Raw genomic sequence first — 16,838 nt, 5'->3', positions numbered from 1 at the left:
TCCGGATATACCAATGTGACAGGAACGAGATCTTTCCCTACGTCGACAGTCCTGTAATCGCACAGCGCCAATGGATGGTCGATTGCAGGGTGAGAGATGGGTCGCCAAAGGTTGATAATCTGGAAACGCTTTTTGACAAGTCTCTCCGCTTCGCCGGCAGGTAGATGTCGGTGTACACGAGCGGTGGCCGACTCAGGAGTCTGGTCTACATGAACTTGATTAACAGGCTGGCGTTTGCTTTCGTCCGTTTCTGCATCTCCAGGGCGGTGGCATCTGACCGCTAAGGTCCAAACAAAAATCAGATATTAGAGTATGATACGCCCGTTTCACACGTACTGTGGTCAAAAAGGACGACCTTGCTCGCGCCCGTGATGTCCTTGAGGAGTTCAATGCTCTCTGGATAGTATTCTCCTCTGATCTCTTCGTCATTGATAAAAGCACTATGTTTGGAAGGTTTCGTGACGTATTGAAAGCCTGCAGTATCCAAGGTGTAGTCACTTTCTTTTCCCCTGACGTTCTCAATCTCGACAGTATGCACCTCTTGCTTCCAATTACGCGGACGGAAGCCTGTCGTCGAATCAGTATTTATATTGGTGAATGGGCGAGACCCATCAAGGGGTGGAGCAAAGTACACGAGTTCTGCAGAGACTGTAGACATTGTTAGCAAGAAAAATGGGAGGTGGTGTTGATCAATTGGCCCCCTTATATGTTTCCACGATGACGTGCCAGGCTGACAAACGCAAGCATCCTTTCCCGTTGGCGAAGAACGATCGATTGGTCTGGATAGGAGAGACCATTTGGCCGAAATAACTTGTCACAAAGACTCCGGAACGTGACTAGAGTCTCCTTCAATACGTGCTTGCTCGGGCTTTCGTCACACAATTCGATTCCGCAGGGTGTATTCTTGGGGTTTCGCAGCTCGCCACTCCGGAGTGGGCTTTGCTCGTTAAATCTTCACGAACTCAGATGAGGTCCGAGTCATCCGACCACCGTCGCTCACTTCGTCTTCCCGCTTGGAGCCGACCACCAACCAATCTTCCTGAAGCTTGTCACTTGTCGTTTGTTATAGACTCCCATAGTCATAATGATGTAAAGAAGACAGCCGTTTTTTAGAGGAAGGACGATTTGGCGAGCTAGACTCAGATGGTCTGAGTCTAGCTCTGTCTAAATCGTCCTTCCTCCAATTGGAAACGACTGTCTTCGTTATATTATTAGGCTTCACCGGTAGTCTCTATAGAGATAATGTTTGTTGCCTTTTTTCAGCGCCAATGGTCGACATCATCAATGATTATTGGTGCTGTGCACAGCATATGATACCAGAGTGGTTTCAACGTGGCCTTGACCCAGCCACTAACATGTCAGTACAAGCGTTCCTATATTCGATTCCCAGATCAAGTTACACGGACTCATGACCATTACTTCGTTATTTTATCCATCATAGGGACACATACTACTAGCTATATCAGCCAATTATTATTTTCTTTTCCTGGGCCCTCTGCGAAGCACGTCGACGTTTAACAGGCGCACATTTTCAGCCGGCAGCGAAGGAGCTACAACTTCGGATAACTTGTCGGAAGACGTGGCATCAGGGTTATCGCTGAATAAGGGGCCACGTGTCAATTACACAAGTTAGAGACCTATTGCCTGGTATAGACCCTTCTTCATCTTCTGAAATGGTGGAAACAGCTCTGAGCATGAGTATTACGAAGCCACCACTCGAGCCACGGTTTTATCTTGTAAAAGGGGTGCGATTTTTTACTTGAGTATCCATGTCCGAGACCGACAACAGGGCGAGGGCACGGCTCTGAAAGTTGTCCATACTTGCCCTCTCTTGTGACCATGTTAGATCTATGTTTTAGTGTCAGAGAAACATGCAAAGACTCGTGGAAGCTTAAAGTATGCGATGGCCAAGTGGTCTGTACAGAGGCCGGGAGATAAACTATTATATTACCTGTTTTACTTGTCAAATTTGAGTTCGCAAAGAGCATCAGTCGAATGGCGCACCTGAGCAGTCATGACAGGGGGTAAGGTCCCCGACACCCAGCAGTTGATTTGGATGATTTTTATTTCGTCTCTCGTTGGGATAGAAAAAGGAATATATGTTTGATTGATTCCTAGAGGATGATTCAGACGAGTGCACTCCATATCTCAAAGCACCTACAAAAGCCATGGTATATATGGATTTCCAAAAGTGCGATACCGGTTCTTCCCTAGGCCATAGGAGACAAATAAAAGGAGTTCAGGCCGGAGAAATGATTTATCGAAGACTTGGAGTACTCGTAGAATGCTGAGTAAATGATTTTATTGCTGTCTATGAACAACTACAGTGTACGACGTCTAATGGAAACACTGTTAGAAAATCAATTATTATTAAAGATTGGAAATATACCCAAGTTACACCGACAGTTGAAGTGCTGACGCGCAGGGTGGGGTCTGACGCAGCAGTGACGCTACATGTGGTAGGTGTGACGAGGCAGTGACACGGCATTCACAAGGCATTGACGCGGCATGGGTAAGTGTGGAGGTTGACATTAGTACGGAGACTGCGAAGATGTTAGGAAGAACTTGTTGTGGTGCGTGTGGTACTCGACCCAGCCTGAATGAGGCTTGGCATGGTAGTACAGAGTACAGAAGCTGCATCAGACTTGACAAGGTGGGTCGAAGCTTGATACAGTAAGACATTGTCGGTTGAAAACCAATGGCAACATTAGATCAATGAATGATTAGACCCAATACAATACAAACACAAGATGCATACAGCAGGGAAAACTTCGAAGTAACTGCGACTGGAGTTAGGAAATATAATCTTGCATGATTTCACCGAAATTATAAGCAATTGTCAAAAATTACCAGAAATTACCTTGATTTTGTGAAGCTGATGGTACAACATTCCCAAGTAGTACGAACGCGGAAGACAAGCATTGTGAGATTTATGAGAGGTGAATGCAGCACTCCATGGGGCCTATGCGCAGATGGACATTCATATCTTCATATGTTGATCATTAATGAGGATTCAAAGCTGTGTTTGAAATTCATTTCGAGCGACATAAGATGGTGTTCGATAGCATTTGTGACAGTCACAGTACCGCGTCACATACGCCACATCAATGTCTTTTTTTTGGACGAGCGATATTTGTAGCAGCTGACTATGTCTAGGTGTTCCTGGAACACCGGTCCGACCGGAAAAATGCACCTACGCACTCCCACTGGTTTGTGGGCCACGTCCGAGTCGATTTCACCTGGCTAATGTTTTGAAATCTGAGCTACAAAATCGATCATTCTCCTCACCCCAATATTTACTGGAGATTGCTAGTTGAGAATTGGACTTGGTAATTGAAGTAAGAGGCTCTGCAACTTTGGATTATTGATCATCACCACCACTTCACAGTTACGGTGGGGCCATACTTATAAGACATTTTCATCTACATAAACAATCAGCTGCGAGCCAGGAGGATTGATAATATAAATGTGATATGTAAGCCAAGCGGCTTTCCGGTCCTTGGAGACATAAATAAGCAGGATATAACTTGCTTGTGATACCAAGCACACTTTCATTCCGCTTTACATCCAGCACCAACGAACTATGGCTTCTGACACCGTTGCCAACCTCAATTACATGGTCGCTCCACCTGACGGCTCTCGGCCTTACAATAACATCAACGCAGATAGCGTCACGGGAAAGCCGAACCGTAACTGGAACGAGGAGCCGCGTGAGATGGAAATTCATAACGTGCGCGGGAAGGAGGAACTTTACAAGCTTGACAACGCAGGATTTCAGTATGGGCGAGAAGCGGCGAAGCATACTAGCTTCTTGAATGATGGTGAGATTGAGCGCGAATACTATCCTGAGAGCATCGACCTCATCAAGAGAGCTACGGGAGCAACCAGCGTTGTCATTTTCGATCACAGTACGTCGGCCACTAATTTGAAACGAGGTCTTGATGCTAAATCCATGTCACAGCTATTCGTCGCCGTCGCCCAGGCGAGTTAGATGACAGCCCACAGAAACGTCAACCAGTCCCCCTGGTTCATGTGGACCAAACGACTGCGTCGGCCATTGCTCGTGTTCATAGGCACCTCCCTCCAACAGAAGCTCCTTCCCTCCTTCACAGACGCTTCCAAATCGTAAACCTCTGGCGTCCTATATCGCATGCAGCTGTAGATTGGCCGCTTGCACTATGCGATTTCCGGAGTATTGATGTGGAGAAAGACTTAGTACCTGTTGCTCTTATATACCCTGACCGCGAGGGTGAGACACTTGGAGTCAAATACAACGCAAACCACCAGTGGAAATACATGAAGGCCATGACACCGGAAGAGTTTGTTCTTATCAAATGGTGAGCGAATTAACTCGGGGGAAATTTCCGTCGTGCTGAAAGGGTCTCAGCTTTGACTCGATACAAGATGGCAGTGTGGCGAGGCTGACCCCTCATACTGGGTTCCAAGACCCGAACACTCCAGAGGGAACGCCACTTCGAGAATCCATCGAGCTGAGAGCTCTGGTATTCTATAATTAGAACACGTATTATCAAGTAGAGCTAATACCTCATACCACGTTACTTTGGCGTATGTATGTGCCATCTTATCGAATTATCATGAATCAGAGAAAGTTTGACACACTTGACCTGAATTTGTAGCAGAGTTTCCCGATTTGAAGCTTGCAAGGGACCAAGAGCCTACGAAAAGAAACTCGAAGTGAAAGAAGCGAAGCAACGAGACGCAGAAAGACGAGAGGATGTGATCGTGGAAAAAACAACGTCGGTCGAAGAAAAGGCAGATGAAACGAACAATATCTAAGAAGGAACAAATATTTGCATGGAAGTGTAAAGTAGTGTTAGGCTGTAACAGTTTGAAGCAGGCGGCGGCTTAGTCAGCCAAGACGAGCATAGAGAGCGTCAACGCACTGAGACATAACCATGCCATGCAGCAGAGTCCAGCATCGAGACACATAGCACTGCTCCAACGGTACATCACGATAAAGACCCCGATCAAATAGTCTGCGACGTCGTGTGCTCGAGCAAAACTCGAGTCTACATAGTAATTTTCAACCCGTCAAGCTTCAAGTATCGAGTATTTTAATTTCACCGCGCAGAATCCAGATGTTACGGTTCACCAACACTAGTACTGTCCACTTCTTGAGTCTTCAAAGCTTCATGTACGCATGCGCTTCCTGAATGTGTTCTCATCTACATCTTTGAATGTTCAAAGTACTCCTTAAAATTCCACGACCTAACTCAGGTTTAGCTATAGGGTGCTGTGCGACTTCCTCTTTGTACTCCGATATCCACGCCTACAGCAAACAACTCTACATTTATGGCTCTCAGTTGGACTGGTACTGTGCGCCCCGTTCGCACCTGCAACTTGATTAATGTCGATCCAGCCTGGTTGATTTCACTCCACGAATATTGTGGCAGATATGGACCATCCATGCCCGTTTCACTTCGGCAGCTGCATGCTCGGCTTTATGTGATAAACCATCATGTCTTTGGCCAGATCCTGTCTTCTTCGACCTTTTAGGACATATCTAATGGCTGTAGTCTCTATAGGGGTAACTTATGTCACCTGCTTGCAACGCCAAATGGCGACATCATCAATAATTATTGGTGCTGTGCACACCATCTGTATGCTAGGTGGTCTTTGGTGGGAGAGCCTTAGTAATTAAGGTAAGAAGCTCTACGACTTTGGATATCCCGCATTTCCGTGGCGCCTTGCTTATGAGATATTTTCATTCGCATTAACAATCAGCGAACCAGGAGAATTCATAATGTGATATAGATGTATAAGCCAAGCGGCTTCCTCGGCATTTGAAGACATATAAGTAGGGCACAACTTGCTCTTCACACCAAGGGCACTTCTATTCTGCTTTACATCTAGCTCCAACGGACTAAACATGGCTTCTGACACCGTCAGCACCCTCAATTACTTCCTCGCTCCAGTTGACGGCTCTCGGCCTTACAATAGAATCAACGCAGATAGCGCCACGGGAAAGCTGGCCCGAAACTTCACCCATGAGCCGCATGATATGCAAATCGAGGACGTGCGCGGGAAGGAGGAACTTTACAAGCTCGACAATGCAGGATTTCAGTATGGGCGAGAAGCGGCGAAGCACACTAGCTTCTTGAATGATGATGAGATTGAGCGCGAATACTACCCTGAGAGCATTGACCTCATCAAGAGAGTTACGGGGGCAACCAAGATTGTCATCTTTGATCACAGTAAGTTGACCACCCATTTGAAACGACATCCTGATCCCTAATTCATGTCACAGCTGTTCGCCGCCGTCGCCCAGGCAAGGCAGGTGATAACCCAGGGAGACGTCAACCAGTCTCCGCAGCTCATGTAGACCAAACGCCTGCGGCGGCCACCGCTCGTGTTCATAGGCACCTCCCACCAACAGAAGTTCCTTCCCTCCTTCGCAGACGCTTCCAAATCATAAACCTTTGGCGTCCGATATCGCATGCGGCTGTTGATTGGCCGCTCGCACTATGCGACTTCCGCAGTGTCGATTCCGAGCAAGACTTGGTGCCTGTCGCTCTTATATACTCTGACCACGAGGGTGAGACATTTGGAGTCAAATACAACGCAAACCACCAATGGAAATACTTGAATTCAATGACTCCGGAAGAGTTTGTTCTTATCAAATGGTGAGCCAAATAACTTGGGGGATCTTTCCATTGTGCTAAAACGGCCTTAGCTCTGATTCGATACAAGATGGCAGTGTGGCGAGGTTGACCCCTCATACTGGGTTCCAAGACCCGAACACTCCAGAGGGAACGCCGCCTCGGGAGTCTATTGAGCTAAGAGCTCTGGTATTCTATGATTAGAAGACGTATTATCAGATACCGTTAATAACTCGTACCGCGTTTTGTCTCTGTATATGCCATATATGCCATTTTATTATCACGAATTAGTTAATCTGAATTTGTAGCGGAGGGGTTTCTTGATGAAGCTTGCAAGAGAACAAGATGCCTACGAAAAGAAACTAAAGACCATGGAATGTGATCAAGGATGAAACAACGGTCGAAGGAGAAGCAAATGAAACGAACGGTATAGAAGGAGCAGATGATACATATCAGTACTTCTAACCAGAGAGACACATAAGACGCTCGAGTAAAACTCAAGTTTCCTTTACATAATTCTCAAGTATTCATCTGAGTGTTCGTTTATGTGTAAGTCCGTGCGCTCTCTGAATCGCGTTCTCCTCCATGTCTCTGAATATCTGACCGGGTATTCCTCATAATTCCACGACCTAACTGAGGCCTAGCTGTAAGGTTCGTATTAATGCTGTGCGACTTCCTCTTTGTACTGCATCCATACCATTCAGATCCGGCATGCACGATTGCATGGATTATGGCACCTTTATCGGAATTGTTAAAACTGTCAATAGCGTCATCGATCGGAGGATTACAGCGTGCACAAAGTTCATTTTCAGACGCTTACATCATGGTTAGATTTTCTTTCAGTGCTTCCAGTACGCGTTTTCTTCGTTCGCCCTCAAGGCCTTCAAGAACCCCAGGAAAGCCCTTTCTAGCGTTCACCTTCTCAGGTTCAGAACCTTGCGTTTGAGAGAACAAAGCGACTTCCTTGCCGTAGAAATCGCGAAGAAGAAGTGAACCTCCGTATGCATTTGCATAAAGCTCGAAGGAATTAGCAGAAACTGCAGATGTTTCCCGGTGCGACAGTGGACGGAGTACGTTGGACTGGAATTCGAGCAAAATAGATGCTCGATGTGGTGGACAGAGTCCGATTAACTTGGTCACTAAGAACTACTACTGTCATCAACAGAAGGTCTAGGAGCGAAGATAGACCGAACAAACTTTCGAGTACTTGCTTTGAGCCCCTTCGCGACCTAGTCCCTTTTGCCCACTATATTTCACAACAGTCTGGATAATCCAGCTTGCATCGTGCTTTAGACCGATATCCTTGACTTTCCTTGGGTCAACAGAAGCTCCTTCCCTCCTTCGCAGATGCTTCCAAATCGTAAACCTCTGGCGTCCTATATCGCATGCAGCTGTAGATTGGCCGATTGCACTATGCGACTTCTGCAGTGTTGATTTCGAGAAAGACTTGGTGCCTGTCGCTCTTATATACACTGACCGTGAGAGTGAGACATTTGGAGTCAAATACAATGCAAACCACCAGTGGAAATACATGAAGGCAATGACCCCAGAAGAGTTTGTTCTTATCAAATGGTGAGTGAAGTAATCCGGGGAAGTTTTCCGTGGTGCTGAAAGGGTCTCAGCTTTGACTCGATACAAGATGGCAGTGTGGCAAGGTTGACCCCTCATACTGGATTCCAAGACCCGAAAACTCCAGAAGGAACGCCACTTCGGGATTCCGTCGAGGTGAGGGCTCTGGTATTCTATGATTAGAACATGTTTTGTCGAGAGGTGTTAAGAATTGAGAAAGGCCTTGTACCGCGTTTCATTACTATATCTGTATGTGTAGTTGTACTTTGCCGATTTCACTCTTGGAAATTGTGCACAATCCTCGTGGACGTATCGTGACCATCATGACACCATCCATGCATTCATGACAACTTCAACATGGTAGTGCTGCCGCGATCCGGTTGAACGAAACCATGGAACCCAGAACTGGGCTCTCGCGAACGGTTCGGAATGGTCAGGTTCGGGGTTTTTTTTTGGGGGAGGGTTGCACTTGAACCGAACCGAAAAAAATCTAGCGAAGCAAAACACACGAAAAAGTATTGTGGTCGTATATAAGTCGGACAGGGAGGTCAGGCTGTAGGAAGAGCAGGGAGAGTAGGCAGTGATAGAGGTCAAACACGAAAAGGGTCGACCTAGGCACAGGAAGAGAAAGTTGTTAACACAGATGGGCATTTAAAAAGAATAGACGAAGAACGAACACAGAACGGCTTATATTCAAAATTTACAACCTGCCAAGTGCTATCATGCCCCCCTACTCCTGCACTGTCTCGACGGCAGTCTGTCATGTGTACCCACCCGCACTGATTTTGCTCTCCTTGCGCCATATCTCGCGCAAGAAATTGTTGTTACTCTGTGGTGGCGCATCCACGTCGATATTTCCGCTGATACGTGTCTCGGTGACGTGGAGGTGGGCGAGGTCCTTCCTGAGCTGGCTTACGAGGTAGGAGAATTGTGGGTTTGGATCGGGGAGGCCCATGTCTGCATGAAAGTGAGTCCAGCATAAAATGGAATGGAGACAGAACGCTCTTTGAAACGGACTCCGTGCACTCAACCTCGCACTCGCTAGTCACGGTTCTCGCAGCGGCCAGTCATACCGGAAGCATCGTCATTTTAAAAAACCACTTTGAAGCAATGGCATTGCTATAAAGCTTAAGTAGCACAGCTGACTGACCTCTCCAACTGTAAAACCGTGGTGGCCGGGGGGCGGGTGGGTGTTCGTTCGGCGGGATTCTTAGTTTGAAGACTGTGTTCGAACCAGGTCCAAAATAAAACAGTTCTGCCAATGCCAGAACAAAGAACCGACGACCGGTCACATTTGAGTCGAAGTACAATTGTGATACAGAGATTGGAAACGCACTGTGTTGTATTCGCTGCTTATGTCAGTCACCTAATACGGAACAATACTTGTTTTGTTAAATCGCTTGGCCTCATGTTGGTAGCGTGATGTTCAATACTTATTGTTCAATTGAGAGGAGGTAACGAGGTTTATTGCTCCAATTGTCTTTTGGCTTATATCAACGACCTTCTCAATCTAGTTCATTTTCTTCGTGCCCAACTTGATTTCTTTCAAGATCAGCCTAGACAAGCACTGTGTGCTTTCAAGTCGTTCCTGTACTCTTGCTTTGACTTTGTGAATCTCGCCCTGTGCTCCTAATAAGACCTATCCACTCTTTAATCTCGTACTGTGCAATGTCTTCTACCGCGATCTCGACGATCACATATCCATGTCCCCCACCCACTACAAACACTCTTGACTCCCGACAGCGTATGCGTCTCATACGTTCTGCGCGCAAATTGGGGGCAGTCATGGGCACCACACCCTACCTCCTCGAGGCAGATGTCCCTATCACACTTCTCCCCATCGGGGGTAACAAAAAATCAGTGACGGACAAAGCACTGAAGCGCCAGGGCTCTGTGTTCATGCATTACCACAGAGACTCCCCCTCTGTAACATCATTTAGCTCAGCTTCGACAGCATCTTTCCACTCCCCGTCCACCTCACTGGTCTCGCTACCTTCCAGCATGCGGAGCACGGAGTCCTTCTCGGTGATACCACCTGGCCTGCCCGTGCGCGGTAGAAAGTCAGCAGATAAACCCAGACCATTGTACCTTCGCATGAACGCCGTCCCTGTATCGCCCACCGACCATTACTCTACATCATTACCGCCCACACCTTCCTCGACTAGCGCAACCTCCGCTTACTTCCCCCCTACGCCTCGTACGCCAAGTTTCGACGCGGCAGAACTGCGGAGAAAGCGGATGGCAAAACTTGCACGGCATCTAGGCGAGAATGTGCCTCCTGAATTAGTCACAGCACATGGACCGCCTGCTCAATTACGTTCTGAAGGCGTGCCCAACAGGAAGCGACGCAGCATGTCCGTCGACCTCACGAGCCCACCTATCGCTCCGAGGCCTAAAGTTTCCTCAGAGACTCGGACAAACAGCGATTGGGTTGGCGAGTGGAATCGACCTGATATCAGAGACGTTCAGAGGGAACTGAGAAATCTCAAGGCTGTGCGATGGTAATGACTTCGCAGTTTGGGTGGCTTCTATTACCCCATCACATGATTTTATGCCCCCGTATTATGACATCCTACTGGCTGCAGGCATCCAGCCGGACGACATGCAATTTACGATAACTAGCCATATCTACATATGTATCACGTTAGGCGTTTCTTCACATCAATAATTCATACATCCGCAAGTACGTACTACTACTGAGATCATTTGTAAAACATAATACATACGCGTGGGCATCGGTCGCACATCATGCATTCCCTCTTACACAGGCCGAAGTTCCGAGTACACACAATGCTCTATTTTTAGAATAGTGACCCACTTTGGCACTTTTGCTTTCGAGTTGACTATCATGTTTAGTAAACCTAATGGTCCCAGTCAAGCACGACCAATTCAATGGGTCATCGAGAACCACACGAGGATCTACATTCACTTGATGGAGTCGAAATATCTCGGCACTTGTGTGTCCACTACTAATCATTAGGTAGATCATCAGGTTCTCTTACGGATCTATTGCCTTTAGTGCGTGGAGCGTGGAACTTGGAAGACCACACATGTCCGATTGATCCGTGCAGGTGTCGAATTCGTGTTTGTAAGTCAGTGTAATCGTGCACTGTAATCTCAGCGTACCCGTCGCTCATCGCAGCAAGTCACCATGTTCTGGGGTATTTAACCTGTTGCAATGGCGAGGGGTATCCTCACTATCAACAAGCTCAACTGTTTTAATGGCGTTTATCACTATTGCATGCACCCTTGTGGTCTTGACCAGCATCTGGATCGTGAAGCAACGATATCAGGCCGCAAGGCGGTTGCCATTACCGCCTGGACCGCCTGGACGTTGGCTTTTAGGAAATGAGATGCCAAAGTCATAGTAAGTGTTTGTCATTGGACATCAATATGATATCTAACCGCTCACACAGTGCGCCGTTTCAATTTGCGAGGTGGACAGAACAATACGGACCCGTGTTCTCGCTCAAACAAGGCTATAGGATTTTCGTGGTTATAGGACGTCATCAGGTAAGCATCAAACGATTCATCGTCAAGTCAGGCATGAAATGGGTCTCGTCATAGGCTGCAGTGGATATCATGGAAAAAGAGGGAGCAAATCTCGCCGACCGCCCACGTTCTATTGCAGTGCAAGAGACATTATCCGACGGGATGAGAATGGTCCTTGAGCGCAGTGGTGAGAAATTGCGTCGGGTGCGCAGGTACACATCTTATCTCTACCAGGTGCAATCAGTAAGACTGATCGTAAAGCAGGGTCTTGCATGCAGGTTTACAACCCAAGGTTGCGGCGACCTATGAACCCATCCAGACCAGGCATGCGAGGAATCTGATTCTAGATATCTTAAATGATCCGAAGAACCACCAAAGTCATGCCATGCGGTACGAACACCAGCTCTTGCTCACGTGGTACAGGTTATAATCTGTGCATTTTAGTTATGCAGCTTCCGTGGTCATGTCCTTCACCTATGGAAAAACTACTCCGACTTCGTACACAGACCCTGAAATTGTTGCGGTCAATAAATCTCTTGCGCGTTTTGGTCAAGCTATAAGGCCAGGAGCATACCTTGTGGATACATATCCAATTCTGCGTTTCGTCCCAGGGTACCTGAGCCAGCTGAAGGCATGGCACCAAGAAGAACTTGCTCTCTTTAACGGGCAGTTGGACGCGGTGCGAAGACAGATGGTTCGTGATTTTGTTGCTCTGACGGATACCCTGGCTCACCATTGTGAAGCGTGAGGGAACTGCAGAGCCATCCTTTGGACGGTTCATTTTAGAGCACCAGAAACAGTACCAGCTCGAAGAGAAGGGACTAGGATATATTGCAGGGGGAATGTTTGCTGCCGGTTCTGATACTGTAAGCTCTTACATCGCATGACGTCTTAACTTGACGACTGTTGTAGACTGCTTGTGCAATCACAATCATGATGATGGCCGCTACCATCCACACGGACGCACAGGCTCGTGTACAAGAGGAACTCGATAACGTTGTGGGGCGTACGCGGCGTAAGTTATGCCTTTTCTTTGTTCATCTACTGACTGAATAGCTCCTTATTAGTGCCGACATTTGATGATCAGGAAATGCTGCCACAGGTTACCGCGTTCATGCTCGAGAGTCTGAGGTGGAGACCTGTCGCCCTTGGAGGCAGGTCTTATTTGAGTTGTGATGATGCGACAGTGAACAACGACCTTGCACTACAGGCTTTGAACATCGCGCAACCAAGGACATAATTTGGAAGAACTACCTCATTCCTGCAGGTGCGACTGTTATTGGCAACCATTGGTCAGTTGGCAATCGTTTTCGTTGTCTCACCTTTATCTCTGACGCTGGTCTTTCAGGGCTATCGCCAACGATCCCGAGGTCTTCCCAGAACCGCACAAGTTCAATCCTCAGCGTTGGATTGACGATGCAGGTCGTGTGCGCGATGATCTCCGATTTTTCACTTTTGGCTTTGGCCGCCGGTGAGTGGCATCGCTCGTCTTGCGACCCGATCTCATGACTTACTTGAAAATGTCAGAGTGTGTCCCGGTCAGCATGTCGCAAATCGGTCTATCTTCATCAATACAGCTCTTATTCTCTGGGCTTTCCGTCTTTCTGAGAATCCTGCAGCAAAGATTGACACGCTTGCTTTCTCAGATACTGCGGTTATACATGCTGCTCCGTTTGAGATATGTTTGGAGAAGAGGATTGATGAGAACCTGATCAGGGAACTGTGCGCACCTGGGAAGTAAAGGGCGTCTGTCTGGGAAATTGCAAGTTCAGTATGCTTATATATTCAAATAGTTGATAGTACTTCATACATGCGTTGTGCGCTTGACACTTGTGTACAGTGCACGCCTTTGTGCGTGGGAATCTTAGATATTCTTGTGGCTGTATTGTGAGGGTTGGCGCCGCCGGTTTCATAGTTGTGCTGCACTACAGGCACAATAGCGTATTATCCGCGTTCGACATGGGCAAATTGAATATCGCTCATCACAAGTCATACCACCCCTACCGCCGGGACAACATCGAACGCGTACGGAGAGATGAAGAGGAAGCTGCGCAAAAGGAAGCCGAGGCTGAGGGAAGGGTAGTGCTGGCTGATGCAGAGGCTCGGTTGGACCTCCTCCGAGAGCGTGCAGGACTTGGGAAAGGGAAGGGGAAGAAGAAAGAGGACGATATGAAGGCTATAGATGATGCCAAGGCCTCTACCGTTGCCAAGGACTCGAAACAAGGTCATATCAATCTATTTGAGGATTTAGAACAGGTTGGGTTGTTCTCGCCATCTTGTTCGCATATATTGATATGGTGCTAGCAAGAAACTATTACCGCCATACGAGCGACGAAGAAGACCGCACAGCTAGAGACTGAGAAGGGTGTACCACTGGCTCCAAGTGCTAAGGACCTCAAGCCATGGTACAGCGAGCGCGATAAGGGAAAGGAATACCAGGAGGATGAGAAGAGTAAACGCTCAAGGTATGCAGCTCATGCTACTCTAGCCGTACATTTAAGACTTCCCTTTGACATTTCAGATTGCGGGATCTTGCTTCAAAGACTATGAACGACCCTCTCACAGCCATCACGCATCAGCTTGCATCAAGCTCTTCATCGAACAATTCTTCCCCTGTCCCTCAGCCGTCATGGCGACATTCCAAATATCGCACCCCACCTGATTCAAATAATAAGATGAAACCGCCTCCCCCACCCTCGGATGCTACGACCATGCGCCTCACACGCGAATCATCAGAACGCGAACGCGCGCTGGCGTTGATTCGGCGCAAGCAGCGTGAAATGAGAGGCAGCGAGACGCCGAGCACTGTGCACGGGGGCCTAGATGAAGGGTATGGGGATGTATTCAACCGGCGGGAGGTCGAAGAAGCGCATTCATATCGACGAAGGCGGTGGTAAGTACATTCCCAGTCTATGAGACCTATTTATTGCACTGTATGCTCTACCTCCCGCGACGGCGCTACGATGGGATGTTGTATCAATGGTTTAGGTATTTGGCTTGTTCCTGGACATGCTAGCTGGTGTTATCGTGACCTACCCTGCTATTCGATAGTGAGTGCATTAGCGAGGTACGTGTGTCACCTCACTTATAGCAAAAGTCAAGACCTCCAGTATCACTCGGTAAAGTATTTTCTGCTCGTGCATAAGGTTAAGTACCTTGCCATCGCGCGTCTACTACCCACGACCTGCACTCTCCCTCCACCTACCAACGCCTAACCTCCAACTTGCGCCCTCCCGCGTGAAGCGCCAATTGCAACTACAGTGATCCTACGGTCCTTTGTACACAACCAACCCATTATACAATTTAATTTTCTCAATGAGGTCTTCGTCAACTTGCAAATATCATATCATGTTCAGAATATGTGATGGTACCGAAAAATAGACTGCTCAAGTTTAGAAAAATCTGCAAAATATCACTCCAGAGCAATATGTTTGAGCATCAAAACTTTACCATTGCACCCAGTTTCACCCCCTCCACTTCATTTGTGAACATCACAAATGGATTAGAAACAGTGGAGATGATTTTAGTCAAAATTTGATTGGTGCTACATGTTGTGATCCATGGGTAACTTTGTTACCTGGACTAAACTTGGACATGAGGCGCCCTCTTGACTTGGTCTCACTCAACATCTCCCTTTCACTGCCGGTATTCAACCAATACCTTTGAACTATACATATATAATATTTTATAAAATGTGGTTGATCAATGACAAAGTGCTTGAACTTTGAGCATGATCTGTGCCCTAGGATTTGTAACGGTGCCGCCAGTGCCGCGTCAATTTCACCTGGCCCGTTTTCTGAATGCCGAATGGCGACATCATCAGTAGCCATTGATGCTTTGCACGTCATATGCACACCAGGTGGTCAGAGCTTTAGTAATTAAGGTACGAAGCCCTACAACTTTGAATATCCCGCATTTTGGTGACGCCATGCTTATGGGATACGTTCATCTATATTAACAATCATTGGGTCAGGAGAATTCATAATGTGATATGTAAGCCAAGCGGCTTCCTCAGCCCTTGAAGATATATAAGAAGGATGTAATGATACCAAGCACACTTGCATTCCACATTACATCCAGCATTAACACATCAACGATGACTTCTGACACCACCAGCGCCCTTAACTACTTCGTTGCTCCAGTTGACGGCTCTCGGGCTTACAATAGAATCTACGCAGATAGCACCACGACAAAGCCGCCTCGCAACTGGACCCAGGAGCCGCATGACATACAAATTGAGGACGTGCGCGGGAAGGAGGAACTTTACACGCTTGACAATGCAGGATTTCAGTATGGGCGAGAGGCGGCGAAGCATACTAGCTTCTTGAATGATGGTGAGGTTGAACGAGAATACTACCCTGAGAGCATAGACCTCATCAAGAGGGTTACGGGAGCGTCTAGCATTGTCATTTTCGATCACAGTACGTTGACCACTAATTTGAAACGATGTCTTGATCTCTAATTCATGTCGCAGCTATTCGTCGCCGTCGCCCAGGCGAAGTGGGTGATAACCCACAGAAACGTCAACCAGTCTCCACGGTTCATGTGGACCAAACGACTGCGTCATCCATTGCTCGTGTTCACAGGCACCTCCCACCAACAGAAGCTCCTTCCCTCCTTCGCAGACGCTTCCAAATCATAAACCTTTGGCGTCCTATATCGCATGCAGCTGTTGATTGGCCGCTTGCACTGTGCGACTTCCGCAGTGTCGATGTAGAGAAAGACTTGGCGCCTGTCGCTCTTTTATACCCTGACCGCGAGGGTGAGACATTTGGAGTCAAATACAACGCAAACCACCAGTGGAAATACCTGAAGGCCATGACCCCGGAGGAGTTTGTTCTTATCAAATGGTGAGCGAAGTAACCTGGGGAAGCTTTCCATCGTGCTAAAGTGTCTCAGTTTTGATTCGATACAAGATGGCAGTGTGGCGAGGTTGACCCCTCATACTGGGTTCCAAGACTCAACACTCCAGAGGGAACACCACCTCGGGAATCCATCGAGCTGAGAGCTCTGGTATTCTATGATTAGAACGCATTTTGTCAAGTGGCGTTAGGAGTTGCTATATATATGTATGCGTTGTTGTACTTTGCTGATTTCAATCTCGGAAATTTAATTTTGCGCAATCATCGTGAACCGGTATATTTCAGTATCGGGCAT

General features: G+C 47.5%; 5 protein-coding genes across 5 annotated transcripts; 2 read left to right on the top strand and 3 right to left on the bottom strand.

Annotated features, from left to right (window-relative positions):
* Positions 1 to 1,340: 1,340 nt before the first annotated feature.
* On the bottom strand, positions 1,341 to 1,849 carry BJ212DRAFT_1403115 (uncharacterized protein). Its single transcript, XM_041337371.1, has 2 exons — positions 1,442 to 1,849; positions 1,341 to 1,357 (listed from the first exon to the last, which is right to left on the bottom strand). Exon 1 carries the CDS (start codon positions 1,839 to 1,841, stop codon positions 1,662 to 1,664), a length of 180 nt encoding a protein of 59 aa, XP_041185647.1. The 5' UTR covers positions 1,842 to 1,849; the 3' UTR covers positions 1,341 to 1,357; positions 1,442 to 1,661.
* A 3,165-nt stretch (positions 1,850 to 5,014) lies between these two features.
* On the top strand, positions 5,015 to 6,131 carry BJ212DRAFT_1403098 (uncharacterized protein; the record flags this gene model as incomplete). The annotated part of the gene is made up of 4 exons (XM_041337370.1): positions 5,015 to 5,155; positions 5,245 to 5,332; positions 5,381 to 5,663; positions 5,776 to 6,131. A coding segment is annotated over exon 3 (179 nt), but the record flags the coding sequence as incomplete, so codon positions are not given.
* Positions 6,132 to 7,636: 1,505 nt separating this feature from the next.
* Positions 7,637 to 8,086, bottom strand: BJ212DRAFT_1403092 (uncharacterized protein; the record flags this gene model as incomplete). Its single annotated transcript, XM_041337369.1, has 1 exon — positions 7,637 to 8,086. A coding segment is annotated over one exon (192 nt), but the record flags the coding sequence as incomplete, so codon positions are not given.
* An 863-nt stretch (positions 8,087 to 8,949) lies between these two features.
* On the bottom strand, positions 8,950 to 9,144 carry BJ212DRAFT_1288621 (uncharacterized protein; the record flags this gene model as incomplete). The annotated part of the gene is made up of 1 exon (XM_041332038.1): positions 8,950 to 9,144. One exon carries the CDS (start codon positions 9,142 to 9,144, stop codon positions 8,950 to 8,952), a length of 195 nt encoding a protein of 64 aa, XP_041185644.1.
* Positions 9,145 to 10,216: 1,072 nt separating this feature from the next.
* On the top strand, positions 10,217 to 11,033 carry BJ212DRAFT_1403084 (uncharacterized protein). Its single transcript, XM_041337368.1, has one exon. It carries the CDS (start codon positions 10,284 to 10,286, stop codon positions 10,692 to 10,694), a length of 411 nt encoding a protein of 136 aa, XP_041185643.1. The 5' UTR covers positions 10,217 to 10,283; the 3' UTR covers positions 10,695 to 11,033.
* Positions 11,034 to 16,838: the final 5,805 nt, after the last annotated feature.

This window comes from Suillus subaureus (assembly GCF_016647635.1).
Source record: "Suillus subaureus strain MN1 chromosome Unknown BJ212scaffold_163, whole genome shotgun sequence".
Taxonomy (NCBI): Eukaryota; Fungi; Basidiomycota; class Agaricomycetes; order Boletales; family Suillaceae; genus Suillus; species Suillus subaureus.
The sequence above is the reverse complement of the archived record's forward strand: the minus strand, read 5'-3'. Positions and strand labels throughout refer to the sequence as shown.